At 42.4% G+C, this 22,337-nt stretch overlaps 1 protein-coding gene across 3 annotated transcripts in view; it reads right to left on the bottom strand.

The window, feature by feature from the left end:
- Nucleotides 1-22,337, bottom strand: part of Uvrag (UV radiation resistance associated) — a 257,422-nt gene that overhangs the window by 121,514 nt on the left and 113,571 nt on the right. For all 3 annotated transcript variants that reach the window (XM_052158118.1, XM_052158124.1, XM_052158130.1), the window contains 2 exons: nucleotides 13,083-13,188; nucleotides 260-386 (listed from right to left, as the gene is read on the bottom strand). In XM_052158118.1, the coding sequence (XP_052014078.1) occupies nucleotides 260-386; nucleotides 13,083-13,188 (233 nt within the window). The remainder of the gene's footprint in view (nucleotides 1-259; nucleotides 387-13,082; nucleotides 13,189-22,337) is intronic.

Below are 22,337 nucleotides of genomic sequence, written 5' to 3'. Positions count from 1 at the left end.
AACAAAACAGAAACCCAGTAACATCAAGCTGGGTATGGTGGTGTTCACCTTTAATCCCAGCCTTCAGGAGGCAGAGGCAGGTGCATCTCTGAGTCTGAAGTCAGCCTGGTCTACAGAATGAGTCCCAAGACTAGAAAAGGGCTACACAGAGACACTGTGTCTCAAAACAAACAAACAAACAAACAAACAAACAAAACCCTAAACCACCTACGTCACTGACACACATCTGTGGAGGGGGCTGTCTGGCAGTGCTGCTCACCTTTGTCCTGGAGAGCCATCTGCTGCTTGTGCAGGAAGGCCACCTCCCGGCCCAGCGCTTTCTTCTGTCTTTCCAGTTCATTTCGAAGCACCAAAATTTTTAATCGCAGACATTCACTTTCTTTTTTCTAGATAAATAAAATCACAGGTAAATTTATGAATATAAAGTCATAGCTGTAACTGCACATCAACCATGATCAACAAAGGTATCTGATAATATCAATAAATGTATACCTATGGTAAATGTACACAGTAAAGACATACCATAAAACACACTATCTAATCATGATAATTAAGATCCGTAAGCATCAGAAACAAAGAATAAGTGAAAACTTCCTTAGCTGGCACCTCACATCATACTTAATGGTAAGAAATCAGGCACACTTCCCTAGATTCAATCAAGAAGAAAAGAAGTTGCCTTTACCGGTTCAATGTAATGTCCTTACATGTCAATAAGACACAAAAAGAAATGAGAGGCTATGTGGACAGAGAAGAAGGATTAACAACATTTATAGGTGATGGGAGACTTGATACAGAAGAACCTAAAAAGACAAAAACCAGACTATGGCACTATAAGCAATTACAGTGAAGACTGGAGTTTGGCTCTCCAGCACCCACGTAATATCATAGGTACTATCAGGTGGGCTGACTTGCTCAGAAGGCAGAGATGGGGGTAGCAGGGACAGGGAATCCCCTGAGCAAGCCAGTTAGACTAGCATGTAGGCGGGCTCTGGGAGCAATGGAAAGATAGAAGGGGGTAAATTCCCTTTTATTCAAATATATCCTCTGGACATATCTCCATTTACAAATCTGTCATCTGACTCACATCTGTGAGTCATTTGCCATCTGACGCTGTCAGTGAGCTCACACGCACTATGGTATCTTTGATGGCCTCTATCATGTTATCAGTAATACACTTTTTTTATGATTTTCTATGATATAAATTTTGATCAAATTGTAATTTGGCTATACCTGGTGACATTTTGTCTTTTCCAAAAGTATAAAATAGCTAACTAAAATTACTTATAATTTTATAATTATTTATAATTTTATAAAAAAATATTTTTAATAAACTAAAAATTAACAAAATCTGGAAGGAGCTGTCGGAAATTTCTCAAAGAAGAAATCAGTCCTTGGTTGACGTTTAGCCGATAAGAAAACCCAGGGACTGAGTGAGGTTCACAGTGGCGTGGCACTTTCAAGGCAAAAGGAGAGGACACAATCCTGGGTGACCGTGCTGACAGGACCTGGTAACAGCCATCTCTCACCCATAATGTTTTCTTCTTCATCCCCAAAACAATCAATCCAGGTAGATGGCACAATAGTCACTGCAGACACAGCTGAGAAAGCAGGACAAAACCTTGTTTCCTACCATCATTACATTAGGATGGAAAAATCCAGGAAATATGCCCTTAAAAAGAATGCTCCTAAATAGAATTTTTGAACAATATAAACATTTATGACAGGCTTACTACATAGTTTTGGCTGATTTCGATGAACTTAGGTATCTATTTTGTTTTGCCAAAACATTGTAAAAACAAACACCGAAGAGTCAATGAGGTTCTAAAATGTGGAAATGACCAAGAGTTCATCAGCAAATGGATGGAAAAGCAAAATGTCGTATAAAGACATAGTAGAATATTACTGTGCTTTAAAAAGGGAGGAACCCTGGTGTATGCAAAAACATGGGAAATCTTTAAAGCTATTATGCCATGTGATGAATAAGCTGTAGACAGCCCCTCTGTGTCTAATGCCACTTCTGTGAGGGACTTAGAATGGGCTGGGCACGCGAGACAGTGGTAAAGCACATGCCTCCCATAGCCTACGTGCTGGCTTCAGTTCCCAGCAGCTGTGTGGGGGATGAGCACTGAGAATGCATGTGGATCACACACTGAAGGGGGCAGGGCCTGGGAGTGAGGGGGAGGGGCAGTCAGTACTTGATGAAGTTTCAGCTTTACCAAATAAAGAGCTTCCATCACAGATGGTAAAGGTGGTTGCACTATAAATGTATTTAATACCAATTGTACTGGAGGGTTCTGTGTGCCAAGGTGACACAGGTTAGTTATCAGAGAGGAAGGACCCTCAGTTGAGAAAAATGCCTCCATGAGATCCAGCTGAAAGGCATTTTCTCAATTAATGATCAATGGGGGAGTGCCCTGCCCCACCCATTGTGGGTGGTGCCATCTCTGGCCAGAGGGCCTGTGTTCTCTAAGGAGGAGGCTGAGAAAGTCATGGGAAGCAGGCCCCGAGCAGCACCCCTCCGTGGCCTCTGGATCAGCTCCTGCCTCCAGATTCCTGGCCTGCTTGGCTTCCTGTCCTCTCTTCCTTTGGTGTTGAACAGCGAATGTAGTAGAAGCGTAAGCCCAATAACCTTTTCTCCCCAACGTGCATTTGGTCAAGGTGTTTCATCACAGCAATACAAATCCCAGCTAAGGCACCAATGAACCACACATTTACAAATGAGCTTGCCCCAGTGAGGCAGGGTGTGTGCTGCTAAGCCTCATGGCCTGGCCTTGATTCCTGGAGTTCACTTGGCAGAAGGGGAAATCGACTCCACAAAGTTGTCTAGCCTCCGTGTGAACACCGTGGTATATGTCCCTCCATACATGAATCAATAAATATTTTCTAATCATTAAGATTAAAAATGTCATGTTATATGCTTTATAATTTAAGAAATTGAGGGAAGGAACAATGAAGTGGCTTAAAGAAAGAAAGAAAGAAAGAAAGAAAGAAAGAAAGAACCAAACTAAATCCAGTAGGGTTTTCTTTAGTGTGATCAGAAACCTTAGAGTTTTTTACATCACTGAGGGGAAAAAAATAAAACAAAACTGTTTAGAAGTAAGGTCTTTCAGAAAGATGTAGGTATCCAATTGCTTTAACGCCCTCTTTTTTTTTCTTTGCAAAACACACAAATATTTTGGGCAGAGAGCATTCTTCAGAAAACACAGCCTGGCTCATAGGGTAACTCCCTCTGTTCCAGGGTTCACACTCAGAGTGGGAATGCTTTCTCGTTTCAAAGCACAAAACTTGCAAGGCTATCTAAATACAGAGCTCACACTGGACGGCGTGGGCACGGCATATTTGTGTTATGGTCCGTGAGAGGGAGGAAGCTGGCCCGCTTACAGACACACACCCGTTCGCGTGAACCAGGATTCTTGGCTCCCGTGTTAGAGGGGTAAACAGACCCTGCCACTGGCACGGCTGTTTCCTTGCTCCACTTCAAAGGCAAGCTTGATCAAAGATTTCAACGTAAGTATCTTCTACGCTCTAGTCCTCTCTTCATTCCAAATACAGTTAATGTCACACATCTACCTCAATGTATCAGTCACTTTTAATTAGATTTTATACAACACTCAGACATGCATGTTTGCAAGCACACATTCCCAGTTATGCGTCTTATAAAAAATCACGGGTAATGTTAAACACTCATTTTACAATGACAGATTGGTCTATAAATAATATATTCTATAAATAATATAAGCAAACAAGTATTTTCTCATAGATCACATTGGAGCTTAAAAACCTCAGACACAAGTTCCTAATAAATGGTCCTGGGATAATCAAAGTTTCAAACACATGTAATTGCACTGAGCAGCTGGGCCCGTCACGGTCTTGGTCCTCTGTCTATGAAGTATATGAGTTTGCTTGGATACTGAAAAGGATTTACTGCCAAACAAGAGCTGCTGGAGGCCTCGCAGAGATTGTTATTATAGGAATTGTGTGTGTGTGTGTGTGTGTGTGTGAGAGAGAGAGAAAGAGAGAGAGAGGGAGTGCGAGCGAGCGCATGTGTGTATGAGCGTGTGTTCGTGTTTGTGTGTGCAGCAAGGCACTCATGTGAAGTCAGAAGACAACGTTGGTGTCACCTCTCTCCTTCCACCATGTGGGTTCGAGGGATGGGAGTTAGTCATCAGGCTTGTTGACGGGGTCTTTTTCCGGTGAGCCATTTTACTGGTCTCTTAAGCAAGAATGCAGTTTGACATGTCACAAAAGGTTACAGTCACAAAAATAAAACAATCTCCTTTTTAAAAGAAAAAAACACCTCTCATAAAAATCTTTTATACTAACATTATAGATTTGCTATTGGCACTTTAAAATTAATTAGAAAATAACTTTTTAAAATTTCTCAGATTTAAACCAGGTGGTTGTGGCACCCTCCTTTAATCCCAGCACTTGGGAGGCAGAGGCAGGCAGATCTCAGAGTTTGAAGCCAGCTTGGTCTACAGAGTGAGTTCCAGGACAGCCAGGGCTACACAGAGAAACCCTGTCTCAAAGAAACAAAAACAAATAAACAAAATTCTCAGATTTGATTTCTAACATAATAAATAATTAATAGTGTAACAAAGTTCTTAGAGATTGCCACCATTTTTAACACATTAAAGGGTCCTAAGACAAAGACACTTGAAGAATTAGTGATTTAGAGCATATTTTATCTTATCTGTGGTCATTACCCACAGCTGGAAGTAACTAACAATAGGAAAAAAGTCTCAGAGTTGTGGAAGTTGCCAAATGGTTTCCAAATGTCATTTACAGGTAGCTGTCCTTCCTTCTGCATGTAGCCAATCACGAAGACAAAGAAAACACTTCCTTAGAAAACATTTACTCCAATTTATTAATTTCACAGACTCAGTAGTACTATCAGGCCTACAACCCATAGAATATGTAGATAGAAAGCTTATATATCTTTATAAATGTAAAAATATATTCATATAAAATATAAAAGGCTGGCTTCTAAATAAGAATAACACCTACCAAACTGATCTTCTAATCAATTAAATATATGAAGATACTATTGCAGTTTTTTTTTTTGTTTTTGTTTTGTTTTGTTTGTTTTTTGAGAGAGGGTTTCTCTGTGTAGCCCTGCCTGACCTGGAACTCACTCTGTAGACCAGGCTGGCCTCGAACTCAGAAATCCACCTGCCTCTGCCTCCCAAGAGCTGGGATTAAAAGTGTGTACCACCACTGCCCAGCAGTGATCGATAGCATGCTACGGAGAAGGCAGGCTTTGACAGAAGCACACCGTGCACACAGGCAATTTTCTCTCCTTACTCTCCGTACTGGCTAGTTTTGTGTGTCAACTTGACACAGGCTGGAGTTATCACAGAGAAAGGAGCTTCAGTTGGGGAAGTGCCTCCATGAGATCCAGCTGTGGGGCATTTTCTCAATTAGTGATCAAGTGGGGAGGGCCCCTTGTGGGTGGTACCACCTTTGGGCTGGTGTTCTTGGGTTCTATAAGAGAGCAGGCTGAGCAAGCCAGGGGAAGCAAGCCAGTAAGGAACATCCCTCCATGGCCTCTGCATCAGCTCCTGCTTCCTGACCTGCTTGAGTTCCAGTCCTGACTTCTTTGGTGATGAACAGCTGTGTGGAAGTGTAAGCTCAATAAACCCTTTCCTCCCCAACTTGCTTCTTGGTCATGATGTTTGTGCAGGAATAGAAACCCTGACTAAGATACTCTCTGATTAGCCTGTGGCTTTGGAGGCCAGCAGAAAGCCAACTGTCTCTCCACTCGGAGGAACCAGAATGATAAGATAAAGATGGCAGAATGGGGGAAGATAGAGATAAGCATCCCAAATTCTGTCAAACTCAACAAACTCTCAAACTGAACCCTACGCCACACATGCACAAATGAATGCAGAGCTACCTGCACTTAAGAGTGAAGCTGGAACCGGAGCCATGGTGACCGGAGCATGGAGTTTAACCAGGTGAACTGCAGGCTAAAATACAAACGTTTTCAAAGCAAATCTTCTAAGTCTACAATTTATGCTCAGAATGTCCAGGGTGCTGTGCAATACCGCTCAACCCATGAACAGTCAGAGAATGTGATACTCCCTAGGAAAGAGGCATGAACATAAGGGCAACCAGCACATGTTAAAAGTACCAGATAGAGTACCAGATACTTGAAAGCTACTCAAAAATATGCTGAGATGGAAAGCAAGCTATTCTAACGGAGTTAAAGGAGAGAAAATCTTAGAGGAGCACTAGAGATTAATGGAAAGATCTAGGAAGCTTCTGTTCTAGTCAAGAGTGCAGACAAAAGAACAAGGAGCAGCTGGCGGTGCGAGGGACCCTACTCTACACCAAAGTCTTGAGGGACCCTACCCTATACCAAAGTCTCCTGGCACCTCAGTGTTCTGAGTGAATGCAATACAGCATTACCACGTCAAATCCAATCTGACACAAACACTGCTTATTGTTATGAATTCAGGTTTATGGTAGAAATACAAGAGTAATGTATGCATGTATGAGGGCTTACATTCAATCACCAGTATTAAAACTTGAAGCAAAAAAACATAATAGTTTGTGTTAATGATTTTTAAATTAATGAGAAAATCTTGATTGTTTCACTATATGTAGAAAACCATTAAAACCATTCATGACTTTAAAAATCTCCCAGAACCTAGGATGAATTAAGTCCGAAACCATAGAGACCATTGCCAATGCCATACTAAATGAAGCAAGGGCAACATTATTCCTGAAGCAGGCACAGGCAGGAATCCCTGCGTATTCCATTCTGTGTGGATGTTCCCACTGCTGAAATGAACAGAATTATCCAAACGTGAGCTGAATGGGGTGCTACATGCCTGTGATACAACTCAGGATGTTGAAGCAGGAGGATTGCTGCAGGTTTGAGGCCAGCCTAGGCTACATGTTAAAACTTTGTCTCAAAACCAGCAATAACAACAACAAAATTCCCTACCATCTAAATCTGTAGATATTATTATTTTTATAAAAATTCTAAGAAATCTACAAAATGAAGATTATTAATGACAGAATAAAACTATTAGATAAAGTAGAAATGAATCAGAATGAATAGCATCCTTATATATTACTCAGACAAATGACAAATAAAAATTAAAAAGGAGTTACCCTAATTATTACTGAGTTTTTGGAGACAAGATCTTCCTATTTGGTCTAGGCTAACCTTAAACTCCTGATCCTCCTATCTTAGATGCACCCAAATTTAATTCCTCCAAATTTAATATCCATTCATGATAAAATCCCAGAGACTAGGAAGAGGAATACCCTAAAGCCAGAACAAATTATTGTTAATACTGCATTTAATGGAAGCATGAACTGTTCTCCCTGGCTCTGACCTGGCTGTGTGAGGTACACCACCACACCTGGCTGAACTTGGCACGATGCCTTGTGCTTACCCGACTCCCACAGAAACTTAAGACTAACTCTAACAAAGGGAGTCGAAGACATTATTCAGAGATTTAAAGTGAAGTCTACATAAGACATAAATGTTATGTTCATAGACTGGAGACCTCAACATTGTTGAGATGGTAATTCTCTACAAATCCTTACTAAAATTCCAACAGGCTCTCATTGGTAGAAACTGATTAGTTTTAAAATTCATTTAGCAACAGAAAGTTTAAAAAAAAAAAAAAGAAACATAAAAACCAGGACCTTTTAAAAATCTTTAGAGTATTTGCCCTACCTGGCTTTCTTGACAAACCTACAGTCACGGCTGGGGAGGATACACAGATCTGTGAGACAGAGATGAACAGATGCATGTGGATATGGTCAGCTGACTCTAGACAAACATGTCAAGGTAATTAATAGGGAAAGGAAAGGCTGTTCACCATATACTGTTCTGTAAACTGAACATCAGTTTAGGGGAAAGGTTTTACTCTTTCTTCATCCAGGACAAAAATAATAACTTGAAATGAATCAGAGATATAAACACAAAGCTCCAAATGCTAAAACTTCTAGAAAAAAAACACCAGAAAATGTCTGGGATCTTGAACTAAGCTGACGATTCTGAAAGACTACAAGAAAGGCTTTAAACAAATGGAAAAACAGCAACAAAACAAACCATCAGAGGACTGGGGAGATGGCTCAGGTGGCGAAGTGCTTACCATGCAAGCACGAGGAGCTGAGTTCGATTCCCCAGAACTCATGTAAAAACCAGAGCTAAAGCTGGGTGTGGGAGCCACTGGCACACCTTTGTAGCTGATGGACTGCAGAGGTGGAGAGAGGCTGGCCAGCCGGGCTTGACTGGTGAGCTTGATGCTAGTGATAGACGCCGCCTTTAATCCCAGCACTTGGGAGGCATAGGAAGGTGCATCTCTGTGAGTTTGAGGACAGCCTGGTCTACATAGAAAGCTCACAACCAGCCAGGGCTACATAGTGAGACCCTGCCAGAAAAACCCTACCCAAGGTGGAGGCTCCTATAGAAGAACACTTGTGGGGTGCTCCCGCTTCCCACACACTGCATCCACACACTCACGTACAGGTATGCATGCAAGCCCACATGCACACACAGACACAAATAGATTAGATTTCACTGAACTTTACATTTTTTGCTCTTTAAATACCATTAAGAAGAAGAAGAACAACAAGCAGGCTAGAGAGATGACCCAGTGGTTAAGAGCACACCCTGCTCTTGCAGAGGACCTGGGGTATGCTCCTAGCACCCACGTCAGATGGCTCACACCTTCCTCTAACTTTAGTCCTAGGGTATCCAGAGCACTCTTCTGACCTCCAATGGCAACACATGTGTATGTATGTATACCACCACACATGCATATGTGCACATACATGCAGGCAAAACATTCATATATATATATATATATGAATCTTTGAAACAATGATTTTTTTAAAAATTCCAAGTCAAAGACTCAAAGAACATTTCTCATGTACATGTAACATTTATGCACATGTACGTGAACATTTCTCATGTACATGTAACAAACATTTCTCATGTTCCCAGCCGTGACTGTAGGTTTGTCAAGAAAGCCAGGTAGGGCAAATACTCTAAACATTTTTAAAAGTTCCTGGATTTTTCTTTTCTTTTTTTTTTTTTTAACTTTTCGTAGGTTCTTTATGTTGCCAAATGAATTTTAAAACTAGTCAGTTTCTACCAACAAGAGCCTGTTGGAATTTTAGTAAGGGTTTGTAGAGAACTGCCATCTTAGCAATGTTGAGCCTGTATATAGAAATAAGTATACATATATAGCTTTATTTAATACATAATTATATTATATGATATATACTTATATAATATATAATTAATAATGTTAGGCTTATTTATTTATAACATATTTATATAATTAATAAGGACTGGAAAGGCAGGTTAGCAGTTAAAAGTACTGGCTGCTCTATCAGAAGAGCCAAGGTTGAGTCTCAACATCCACATGGTGGTTTGCAGTTTTATGGATGTCCAGTTCCAGGGATCCGATGCCCTCTTCTGTCCTCCACAGGCACCAGGCACACGTGCAGTATGCAAGCACATGTGCAGAAGAAAAACATTTACACATATTCACACACATAAAAACACTTCAAATAAGATTGAAAAATTCTAATTAAAAACAGGAAGAGTATTGTATATTTTCTCTCATAAGCAAAAACTAAAATAAAAATAACCTAACAGATGACCAAAAATTAGTAGAGAGAGTACTCAGGCAAAGCAGATGGGGAGAGGCAGAGGGAATGTGGGGGAGGGCAGATATGATGAGAGTGTGATATGTGTATATGTGGAAATGTCACAGTGAAGTCCATTAATACAGAGATTTAATATACACTAATAATTATAATAACAAAACAAATGGAAAAAGAAATCAGAACCACTTTACACATATGCCAGGACTTAACAGATAAATACATTATACTTAATGAGAGCCAGGTTTCTCACTATCGGAAAAGATACTGCAAATAAACAGGATGAATGAGAAAACCAGAATAAACACTGTGGCATTAGGATGGCAAACATTAGTATGAACTCATGTTTATTTTAATATAGATAGGTATACGGTCCACAGAGATAGCTGTGTGCACTGAGGGGGCTTTAAAAGCAATGAGCACCCCCAGTACCCAAGCACAGTGACCACATCTTATTTCCTAAGACCATCAACCAACCTAAAGAGCTGGGTCTTGGTGAGAGACGGCTGAAGGCGGGGCTAGGACAGGACAAATGCAAGACAAACTGGACCACAGCACCACAGGGGAAAGAACACCAGAAGACAGCAAAAGTCAATCTGAAGGACAATTCATTTTATGTTTACTCATTTTAGAAAGGGTTTGCTATGTATCCCAGGCTGGCCTTGAACTCACTAAGTAGCCTAGGCTGGCCTCCTGAGTGCTGGGTTACAGGTGAGCACATTATATCCAACATTTCCTAGGAAATACAGTTAGGTGCCTCAGTTCATGTGGGCATGTATGTCATATGCGAAGATCCAAGGCTTCAGCTATAAACCCAGTATCTCTCAACAGGTAAGTACTTAGGTCTCATTAAGAAGAAGTTTGAGGCAGGTAACTGGTTGGTTTCAGCATCAAATGTGCCATATTTTTTTCTCTGTACTTACACTGGACCAATTTGCAAAAGGAGGTACTATTTCTAATATGCCTCAAAGTAAACTATGGTTTCCTGTCGTATTCTAATGAGCCATTACATTAGAGCCATTCTCTTTTGTTTTTTATCTTTTATTTATGTGTACTTTTGTGTGTCTACATGTGTATGCATTCCTCATGTGTTCAGATGCCCATGGAGGCCATCAGTCCCCTGGAGCTTGAGTTACAGGCAGCTGTGAGTTACTCCTTCAACTGCTGAGCCATCTCTCTAGCCCCATGGATTAATTCTTACACTGGGAATCAAAAGAGATGGAAGGTTAGAAAGGAGGGAAGAAGGGAGGGATAGAGGGAGGGAGGGAGACTGAAAGAAGCTGGAGAACGGGGGTGGGGGTGGGATACCATTGTCACAGAGATTTGAGAGACACAAATGCATTAAATAGAGATCACATTGGATGGATAAATACTATAGAGAGAAACCAAGCAGGATAGGGGCTGGCTGTAGTGGTGTGGTGTTCAGTGAGTTGTTACGGAAAGATATGATGTCTAGGTTCACTTCTAGTTCAAAACTCACTCGCCTTCCTTCTGCGTTAACTAGGCAGCATAAAAACACAAAGTGAAGCCGGGCAGTGGTGCCGCACACCTGTAATCCCAGCACTTGGGAGGCAGAGTCAGGAGGATTTCTGAGTTCGAGGCCAGCCTAGTCTACAAAGTGAGTTCCAGGACAGTCAGGGCTATACAGAGAAACCCTGTCTCAACAAAACAAAACAAAACAAAACAAAACAAAACAAAACAAAACAAAACAAAACAAACAAAAAAAACCAAAACAAGCAAGCAAGCAAACAAACAAACCACACCCCATGAACCTCTGAGCCTGACCTGCTTGGCTCACATGTTCTATCGCCTAACCCTGTGTGACACCACTCATATTTTAGAAAAACAGGATTAAGCATATATGTTTCCACGCTGAGACAATGCATAAGCAGTCACTAATGGAGTAAGTCATTTCCCAGTCTTGCCTGGGAAAGGAAAGGAAGAAAAATAAAACCTAGCAAGTTCTCCCCCAAATAAAGGTTCTAAAAATGCAGTACTTTTGTTCATTACAGAAAAAAATAAAATCTGATACTTTTCCCTCCCTCTACAATGTGCTCATGGCCTGGATCTGGGCCTTTTTTGATCCTAAGTTATAACACAAAAGATAGCCATTTCTCTAGTGTGGAAGATTTTCCATAGAGAAGGCAAGTGCTATGAAAAAACAAATAGTCCCTGCTGCTACCTGGGCACCACTGGGCACCTGCTACATGCCAGGCACAGCACAAGCAAGCGTGCAGATGAAGGTCACTGTATGGCCTGCCAGTGTCAGCAAATCTCTGCAAGGTGAGCAAAGATGTTTAGTTGGGTCCCAGGAGAGGGATGTGCACAGGTAGCTGCCACACACCTCCCACAGTTCTGGGGACCTGGGACTGGGGACAACCCGTCAGCGCAAGAGGCGCCTGTGGGTGACCACGTGCAAGCAGCAGTGAACGAGGCTGCATATGGGAGGTAACAATCCCTGGGACTTCGTGGCAAGCTGTGAATTTTAAGTATTTTTCTAACCCACAGCACATTGAAAGCTGTTCATAGAAACGTGGCTTCATTTGAAGCAAAGTGTGATTTAGTGTGACGGTCCTGAGACAGAACCGTCATTTGAAAGCTGCCGCTCTCTCTGTCTGAGGAAGAGCATAAGAAAGCATGAGACTGTGAAGAAGACCTGAGATCTGTCCATCCAGACTGAGGCCATGGATTCTTAGGAATGCCTCACCCAATCCACATCTCTCTAAAGGTAAACACATCACAAATCAGACTTTTATAACTGATCCTATAAATTGTAAGAAACAATCTTCATTAAGCCTAGCACTATATATATATATATATATACACACACACACACACACACACACACACACACACACACACACACACACACTAATGAAATGGTTTTTACATTTATTTATTTGTTTTGTGTGTGTGTGTGTGTGTGTGTGTGTGTGTGTGTGTGTGGTGGGAGTCAGGGACAGCTTATAGGAGTGGTGAGCTCTTTCCTTCTGCCTCAGGAATCCTGGGGAAACACACTCAGGTGATAGGCCTGGGGGCCGGGGTCTTAGCAGCTGAGCCATCAGTACGAACCCCAATGCTTCCTTCAAGTGCGTTAGTCCCACTGACCCTCTTTCCCCCTTCCCTGCCCTGGCAATTATAGGTCATTCACTGCACCTTTCATGCTTGGAGTTCACATTTATAAGATGTTAATAAAACAATCAGCTGGTCATCTTCCAAGTAATTATATCTCAAGTTTCATCTAATAGAATGTGGCACATTTACCTTACGTTATTAGCAGATGGGAACTTTGATTTCTAACATTTAAAATACACAAGCAGCCATCTGAATGCATTATTATTAGCACAGTTATTAGTACTGTCTAGAGATTTTTTTCCAAGAATAATATGATAATTGCTTGAAGAAAACAAGGAATTTGAATAGGTACTTATACAAAAACCTACCAGCTCATTGCTTGTCGATGTGAGTCTTAGTTTTTCTTCAATTTCCTTTCCAATTCTCTGAACAGTTACCTGAGTCTGTTTAATTGCACACTGGGCTCTATGAAGCCTAGAAATACAAGTTGTAGAAAAATGTAAGTGAGTTAATTACAAAGTCTAAACAGAGAGCCACAGACATGAATTATAAATCTCCTAGGATAAATAGAATCAATCCTGAACAAACCAATTATTTCTAGAGTCAAACATATAATGAAGTAACAGGAATTACAAGTCCTAAAATAACAGTACTCTGAAATGCCTGCTTCTGCTACGACATAGTTAGGATAAAGAACTCTAGGGGTTTGAAAGCACTTTGGAAAATGATCTAGTTGAGGGGCTGAGAAGATAGCTTAGCCAGAAAGCAGCCTGCAGCTCAGGCATGAGGACTTGAGTTCAAACTCTGGAAGCCATGTAAATGCTGGAGAGGGCAGCACAAGCTTGAAATCTCATTGCTGGGAGGCAGAGAAATAGGATTCATGGGGTTTACTTTATATAAATTCCTATAAATAGTAAAGATCTAGAAGTAACAAACTGATCTTAAAAATGCAGGTACATGATCAGGAAAGTATGTTACTAACTTAAAGATGAAAAGTGGATCAATAACCAGGTGCTCTTATACATCCAGATAGTTGGAAGACTGAGGCAAGCTCACTTGAGCCCAGAATTTGGAGACTAGTGGGGACACAGTAGTGTCCATCTCAAAAGCAAACAAGAGCTGGAGAGATGGCTCAGTGGTAAACACCCACTCAAGGGACCCAGGTTTGATTTCTAGCACCCACAAGGTAGCTCAGAGCTATCCATAATGCTAGTTCCCAGGGATCAAATACTTTCTTCTGGTCTTCATGGGCACCAGGCACACAAATGATGCACAAGTGCACACAGACAACACACACACAGAGAGAGAGAGAGAGAGAGAGGCAGAACAATTGTTTAACTAGTTTACCAGACCCAGCAATGTCTGTTCACCTAGAGATAGTTGTAGGAAAGTGAAAACACAGTCTTCAAACTGGGAGAAAGCCCCTAACCACAACAACTGCATTGGGAAGCCACACTAAGAAAAGGCCAGACTCTTCGCCAAATGGTGTGGGAAAGCTAGATCTCCTCATAAAGGAGAATGAAATAAATTCCTCTTACTCTGCAAAAAGTTAATTCCACATAGGTGAAAAACTTTAAGTTGTAAAACTCCGAAAATGCTACAGAAAATAAAACAAAAGAAGCAAAAAACCACTTCAAGATCTACGCATAGGCAACCTCCAGATCCAGGCCCAGGCCTAGGACTGCTGCAAGGACCCCAGCAGTCAAGGGTCTTAGCGGGGGCTGTGGGTAGGACTGTGTGAAGGGGACAAGCTGCACAGCACAGGAGAGCATCAGCAGGATGAAGGCAGCCCACAGAGTGGGAATTCCTCACCACTAACATGCTGACAGTGGGGATGGGGCCCACACCTACAGCATATTAGAAAAACAAACAAACAAACAAACAAAACCTCAACAAGTTGGGGATTTAGTTCAGTGGTAAAGGGCTTGGTCATGGGTTTGGTTCTCAGATCCAAAAAGTAAAACCAAAAATTAAACACATACCCAAAACGCCACAGATCAAGAATGGGCAAACAAGCCAAACAGACATTCTCAATCGAAAAAAGTTAAAAAAAAAAAAATACAAAGAGGAAGAGGAGGAGGGGGAGATCCTTACCAACCTCACCCCCCAAGAGAATGAAAAGTAAAACCCTATGGGTGGGCCATCTTGCCTGTCAGCACCAAGGAAACAAAGGACAACAAAAGCTTGCAAGCCTGCTCAGGAGGCTTAGCCACTGACTGCTGCTAGGGATATGCATCTGTGCCATCACCATGCAAATCTACACTGGGCAGAGGGAGGGAGCTAAGTGAGGCAGACAGGAAAGGTAGACGATACAATCCTTTGTGTACTAAAAATTGATTTTCAGAACGGAAGCTCCATATGCACGGAAGGGAACCTAACACCTTAGTCTCTTGGGGAATTGTCCCTTACTATTCCCTACACTAGAACAACTGAAGTCACAGCAATGGATGGCAAGGGCGGGGAGCAAGGAGAAGTTACATGCACTGCTCGTAAGGTAAACACTACTCACATTCTGAAATGACTTTTTATGAACTTCAGCATACATCCATCTAACCTTCCACCCACCAAGTCTAGTCATAAGTGTTTACATACAAAAGACCAACATGGGTCTAGTCATAAGTGTTTACACACAAAAGACCAACATGTAAGTTCCTAAGCTCTGTTTCAAAATGTGCACATCTGCAAGCCCAGAACTCAGGAAGCAGAGGGAGGAAGATCAGAAGTTCAAGGCCAGCCTGAGCTACATAAGTTCAAAGCCAACCAAAGCTACATAACTGCCCCCTCCCCACCAAAAGGTCACAGAAACAATCCAACTGTCAACCAAATATGAAACTAAGAACCAAATTAAGACCTGTCCTCTGGAAAGTCCTCTGGAAAGCAGAGGCAGGCGGATTTCTGAGTTTGAGGCCAGCCTGGTCTACAGAGTGAGTTCCAGGACAGCCAGGACTATACAGAGAAACCGTGTCTCAAAAAATACAAAATCCAAAAAACCAAAAAACAAACAAAAAACAAAAAAGAAAAAAAAAGGAAAAAAAGGCCTGTAGTCCACTTGGCAATAAAAAGGGAAGTAACTGATAGTATACAAGGACATGAATGAATCCCCAAAACAAGCCAAGTGAAGGAAGGAAAGAAGCAGAGGCAAGCAGGCTGCACACTGCTCCCCATCTAAAACTCAGCCAGATATAAGCTATCATTAGTGACAAGGGGTAGCTAGTCACTTCTGAGCAAGGGACAGACACTGGGGAACTGAGGAACGATCTGAGGTGATGGGAACCTATGAGGATCACAGCAAAAGTGCATATGATATACTGTGCGGAATATTTCATTTAAAGAAACCTAGCTATCAGTCTTAGCCTGAACATCTTCATGGGGGCTGGGTGTCATTGTATAATGGCTTTTATGGCATCGGTATCTCTGGAAGCACTTCAGGAGGACCCTTCTAGGCTGTTGGGAAGTCCCTCAGGACTCAGCATCCTGATGTATAAGGCACTGATAGCAGTCTTACAAACACACCTCTACAGAGACCTGAAGAATGCAAGGGAAGCTCTTCACCATACGGCCCCTACTCCATGCCCAGCCTGGTCTCCCTCCATGTACTGACACACTGGCATTTCTTATTTCTGTGCCTCTTTATAATCCATGCATCTGCCCACACATTATCTCTGTCTCTCGCAGGCTAGCAGAACCCTAGCCCACCAAGAGGCAGCTCCTTTGGTCTTCTCTGGCTGCACCAGGCAGCTGAAGGCATTTGCTCCTCCTCTGGAAATATACACCAGATCACACGCAGCACAGCAGCAGCCAGTACTGAGGAGCACATCACAGCGGATGGGTCTTCTCTTCCCGTCTCCTTAGCAGGTCTTTCTGAGGGCAAGAATACTCAGATTCTCATGCACATTCTAGTGCTCGGCCGAGAGTAGTACAACGGAGCTCTCAGTCTAGCTCCTGACTGCCCAGCACTCACATGTGTGTAAGCACACTCCTAGGACTGGACATCTTGACTGACAGACTGGGAGATTAACTGAAAGACACTGTTTCCTACACTTACAAGATCAAAATATTTTATCAATAATAAGTGCATAAAGACCACTCCCCTTCAGATGGGGGAACTAGGCATTTTTACTATAAACAATAGGAATTATCAACCCGGGGACAAGTCAACAAATAGCATTACTTTATGGAGGAGGGAGCTGCTCTGAGCTCCACTGGTACTATGCAAACAACCTTGTCAAATGGTAAAGGCTTTAAAAATAAAAATGATTCATGGCCATAATTAATGTATGACTTCAACTATTTGGCTCTCTCTGCCCCAGACGCTTTCTGATCTTACCTTAGGGGCTTAAAACACACAGACAGAGTCACATTTCCTCCAATCTTCAGTGTTATCCAAATAGACGCTCAGAGTCCCTGCCACATCAGGACAGGGCTTATAATGTCCCCCTTTCAAATCCAACTGGAGAATAAAAGTTTCAAGTATTTAGCCTTTTCAAAATAACATGGTACATCTTGATCCTCTTGGAGGTCAGGAACCAAAGGCCTGACAGGCAGAGAAACAACTGCTTTGCCTTCACACAGGATGGCTGCCCAAGGAGGAGGGTCACTCCTTGAATTCTATGAAAAGCATCTATAAAGGCAAACACACCATCTAGTCACCTGGTGACTAGTCAGTGCCAGTGCTCTCAGCTGAGGTAAACTGGCATGCTGCATGCTAAGAGTTCAAGCAGCTACCTCATAGCCAGTCCCCCTGGTGACAGAGGACAGATGTGCCTTGTCATATAACATTATCTGAGAAAGAAAGAGATAAGTAGAAAATGAACTTAACGAAAATTCTTGGAAGCCAGATATTGTTGTGAATATAAAGATATATAACAAATGAAAAGTTGTATATTAAGTAAATACTTGGCAAATATTGAGAACTACCAATCAGATAGTAACTATAATCTCAGGCAATGGCACTTGAGGTGTTTGTGTCTGCTTCATGTTGATCGTGTGGCCTGTGAACTCCTATGCATATGTCTCAGAGGAGCAAGGACAGAACAGAACACAACTCCTGCAGCGTGAGGAGGGACAAAGTGAAGAGGAAAATGCATGATGGCAGAGACTGAGAGGGACAAGTGGCACAGACCGGGAAAGACTGCATGCAACAGAAAGAGCGCAGGCTTCCCTTCTGAAGACATCAGGAAGCCGTTCAACATTTACACTGGAAAAGATTTCATCATATTTGTACTTTTGAAAGCTCCATGCAGGGCCCATCAGGGACTGGTGAGGACTGGAGAGAGGACAAGAGGTTAGACTGGGCAGCAGAGGCAGACAGAAGGGCGGGCATGATTGTTGCACGGGACATGTATGTAAAGAAATGCCTGAGCAGACTCTTGAGTCTGCGCAATGAAGGTGGAGGGGTGTGGTGAACAAGAAGGCTGATGTGTGGTCAGCAAGCATCTGAGCAAAACCAGGCGTTGTTCTGGATGAAACAGAGATAGCAAAAGATGGTGGGGGTGAAAGGTCAGCTAGAAGGGAGATAAAGTCTGAAGCTTGAAAACAAATCACCAACTGCTCTGGCTGGACCATGGCTTGGCCGCGCTCCCCAGAGGGCCTGAGGGAAAGCATGGTGACTCTTGGGTGGCACTGGCGGGTGACAGTAGCTTTAAAGAGTGATGTCTCATAGGTCTCCTGGGACCCTTTCCAATCTCAGGACAGGCCTGTTATATAAAAGGGAACAGCCTGGCCCACTGGGCTGCCTCTGCTCCGATTTAGGCCCTGATCCTTTCTCCCTCAGAGCCTGCACCACTGCCATCCACCATGGGCATCAGAACCTGGGCAGCCTATATGGACTGCAGAACTATGAGCTAAGAAAGCTCTGTTCCATGACGGCTCTGTGAGCCAGCAACACTGGAGTTCCTCTGGGCATCTGCAGGAATTAAGGGACAATCACAAACAACTTCATGCCAATAGGTTTAATGTGGATTAAATAGTCAAACTGCCATAAAACCACTAGTTTCCATATCAAAAGAAATAGAAAATATAAACAATTACTACCTGTTAAATTAGGTTTATAGTTGGAACCTTCTCTGGCTGGGGCTATGGCTCAGGAGTAGTACTTGACTAGGACCTGTTTCAACTCCTTGCACTAAAAATATCAAAACAAAACACCTTGTCTGCTTACAGAGACTGGGCTCAGGGCTTTGCTGGTAAAACACTAGCTGTATTAATCTTTCAGAGACAAAGCATTTAATTTTGCCTAACAATACAAGAGTAACATTGAAACCAAAACACAACAAGGCAGTCACAAAAATCTTCTGACCAGTCTGCTAACAATGATGTACAGCTATATTACATTGAAGGCGGGAAGAAGGCAATACATCCACAGTCAGTACTTTTTTTCAGTAGAGAACTTGATGTTTAAAGCAATGGAGAAGAGGCACTGGAGATATGGGAAGGGAAGGAAAACCAGAGACAAAAACATCAAGGGATTGGTCTGCTTGAAGTATGTGTATGCATGTATGGACAGACACAATCAAACAACTCTGTCCAGTTAACAGGCAATTTTCAAAAAGGGAATAACTAAGAGCATGTACTTGCAAACACTATGGTTGTGAATATAGAAAAATCAAAAGGGATCTATAATTCAAGTCTACTAGAAATAAATTCAGCCAAATATGTGTGTGTGTGTGTGTGTGTGTGTGTGTGTGTGTGTGTATCAACAAATAACTAAGTCTAATGAAGGATGTCAAAGATTTTAACTTAGAAATCATAAGATGTTGCCGAGACAGTAAAGCAGGGGACAGGTGGAGACACATGACTGAGGAGTCACTGTTAGTGATTCTCTGCCTATCGGATCTACAGCAGCCAAGCAATCTCAGTCAAAACTGCTGCAGCCCTTACAAAAGGAAATGATACAGAAATGCTGGAGCCAGAGGAGCCGTGAAAAGGCTGAAGAACTGCAGTGGAGGTCTTACAGTAGCAGATCATAGCACCTACACAACTGTCACTGTCACGTGATCCTTAGAACTCATCAGTGAAGTACAATACAGATGACACAAACAGAACTTCTATATAACCCATCTGCTTTAACGCGAAAAAGAAAACCCTTGCCAATAAGTGGCCCTGAAATAACTTAGTCTATAGAGAAAAAAATTGCCTTTAATGTCTCTCTCATTACATGCTAAAAATGAATGTCATTGCTCAGAAACCTGAATGTCAAAGTGAAAACTATAAAGCTTCTAAAGTAACAAATAGGAAAATATTCAAGATGCAAAATGTTTGTATGTACATACACAGCCCAGGCTGGCTTGGGACCCATGATTCTACCTGGGATTACATGTGTTCTGATTACAGATGTGTGCCTGCATGCCTGAGTGTGCTGACTAGTTTTTGTCAACTTGACACAAGCTAGAGCTATCTGAAAGGAAGGAACTTCAATTGAGAAAATGCCTCCATAAGATCCAGCTGTAGGGCTTTCGTAGTGACGGATGGGGTGGGGGGCATTTGAGGATGGTGCCATCCCTGGGCTGGGGATCCTGCGTGCTATAAGAAAACAGGCTGAGAAAGCCATGTGGAGCAAGCCAGCAAGCAGCAGCCCTCCACAGCCTCTGCCTCAGCATCTGCCACCAAGTTGCTGCCCTGACTACCCCCAGCAGTGGGCCATGATGTAGAAGAGTAAGCCAAATAAGCCCTTTCCAAGGCATTTCATCAAAAAAATCATAACCCAAACTGAGACACTGAGTATCAGTTTTCTGCTGTCCCCGTTCCGCACCTCCCTACCATTACTCACCCCGATCCCCAGACAGCTCATCTCCCACTTTCAGGTCATATATATCACATGCTTTTATGTTTCTATATAGAATCTAGAAACCACAATAACAGAAAGCATATAATATTTCATCTTTATGGGATTGGCTTAAGTAGGCTTAATATGATTCTCTCCAATTGATTCCATTTTCCTCTTTATGATCAAAATCAATTACACTGTACACATATATTTTCTTAATCCATCCCTCCACTGCTGAGCATGCAGGCTGGCTCCATTACTCAGCTACTGTGAGCCGATCTGCAGACCTGTGCAACAGTGATCTTCAGGATATCCCAACTTGGACCTCTGGATAAACCACATAAGTGGCATATCTGTGTCACACGGAAGAACTACTTTTAGTGCCTTCGGGCTAGACTAGCACATGTCCACTAGCAGCGTGTAGGTTTCTCTTTTGTTGGAATCCTTGCCAACACATTATTTCTCTATCTGTCTTTCAGACTCAAGTAGCATGGAATTTGGGTGGTTTAGATTTGCAGTCTAGTGAAGCTTTTCCTTGGGTTTACTGGCCAATTTATTTCATCTTTTGAGAATTGTTTCAAAAGGTGTTTCATTAGCCCATTTATTCCCTGGGTTGTTTTGATTTCATGTTAGTTTTCTATCTTCTTTGTATATTCTGGCTACTAATCCCGGCAAAGGTTGTACTAGTTACTTTCTTGTTGCTGATGAAACAGGGTCACCAAAAGCAACTACAGGAGGAAAGAAAGAGTTTATTTTGCCTTCTCCTCCCAGAGGGCGAGTCCATAACAAGTAGAGGAAGCATGGTGGCAGGCAGCCAGAGCAGGGGGCTGAGGAATCCTGTCTTCACTGCCTCACCCCTGACACACACACACACACACACACACACACACACACACACACACCACACACACACACACACACACACACACACACTGAAGATCTGGAGCATCAGAGTGCCTGGTCAAGGAAGAGGGAACTTTCTCAATAACAAAGGAATCTTGTGCTGTGATGTGCATGAGGATAACACAGACATGTTTATCATCACAGCAGGAGCCAAGACAAAGGTGGTGCTGCCATTGTGTGGGAGCATAAGAAGAGCCACTTGGGAAGTTCTACTTGAGACTGAGGTGCCCATGCCTCATCCTTAGTATAGTGCGGTATTTGTTCAGTATGGACATGGGTGTTGGGAGATAGACCTTACCCAGGATAAAAAATGTGGCAATCATTAGCACACAGATGCTAATAATGTTATGAAACATTACAACATTTCATAACATCACTAACATGAACAGAGTGAATGAGGTTACCCAGTAAGACTGTGAGGATGAGAGAGAGCAGAGCCTAGAATGGATTTCAGAGGAACATCAATACTGAAGGAATTAGAAAAGAAGAAATAAAAAACTTGCCAAAACAAAAAAATCCAAAGTGAGAATATGCAGAGACCAGGAGAGTTGATGTCACAGCAGCTAGACATGTGGCCTATGGGAAGCTGTGACCACTGCCTCAGAATCTAGGAACCTGAAGTCTGGGCAGCGTCAACATATTTAGCAGTAAGGGACTGATTTAAAACATCATTTCTAATCTGTTCACCTCAAAACCACAGGCATAATCATCCTCTTGCCCAGCTAGCAGCCCCCTGACTGGCTTTCTATGTCAGCTCTTGCTTTTCTCAACTGCATTCCCCAAGGCACCCCCACTTCAGCTGCTCAGATCCTCACTGTAGTGCATCTGCCCTGACAGCCCCAGGACCCTTGTGTGCTTTATCCACTGATCCAGCCTGGCATCTCCTGGGCCGCCTGTCGGCAATCCTCACGCCAAGCACAGAAAAACACAACCCAAGACCTCATCCACCAACAGC

This window comes from Apodemus sylvaticus, chromosome 1, assembly GCF_947179515.1.
Source record: "Apodemus sylvaticus chromosome 1, mApoSyl1.1, whole genome shotgun sequence".
Lineage (NCBI taxonomy): Eukaryota > Metazoa > Chordata > Mammalia > Rodentia > Muridae > Apodemus > Apodemus sylvaticus.
Note: the sequence above shows the minus strand (reverse complement) of the source record. Positions and strands in the feature narration are given on the sequence as shown.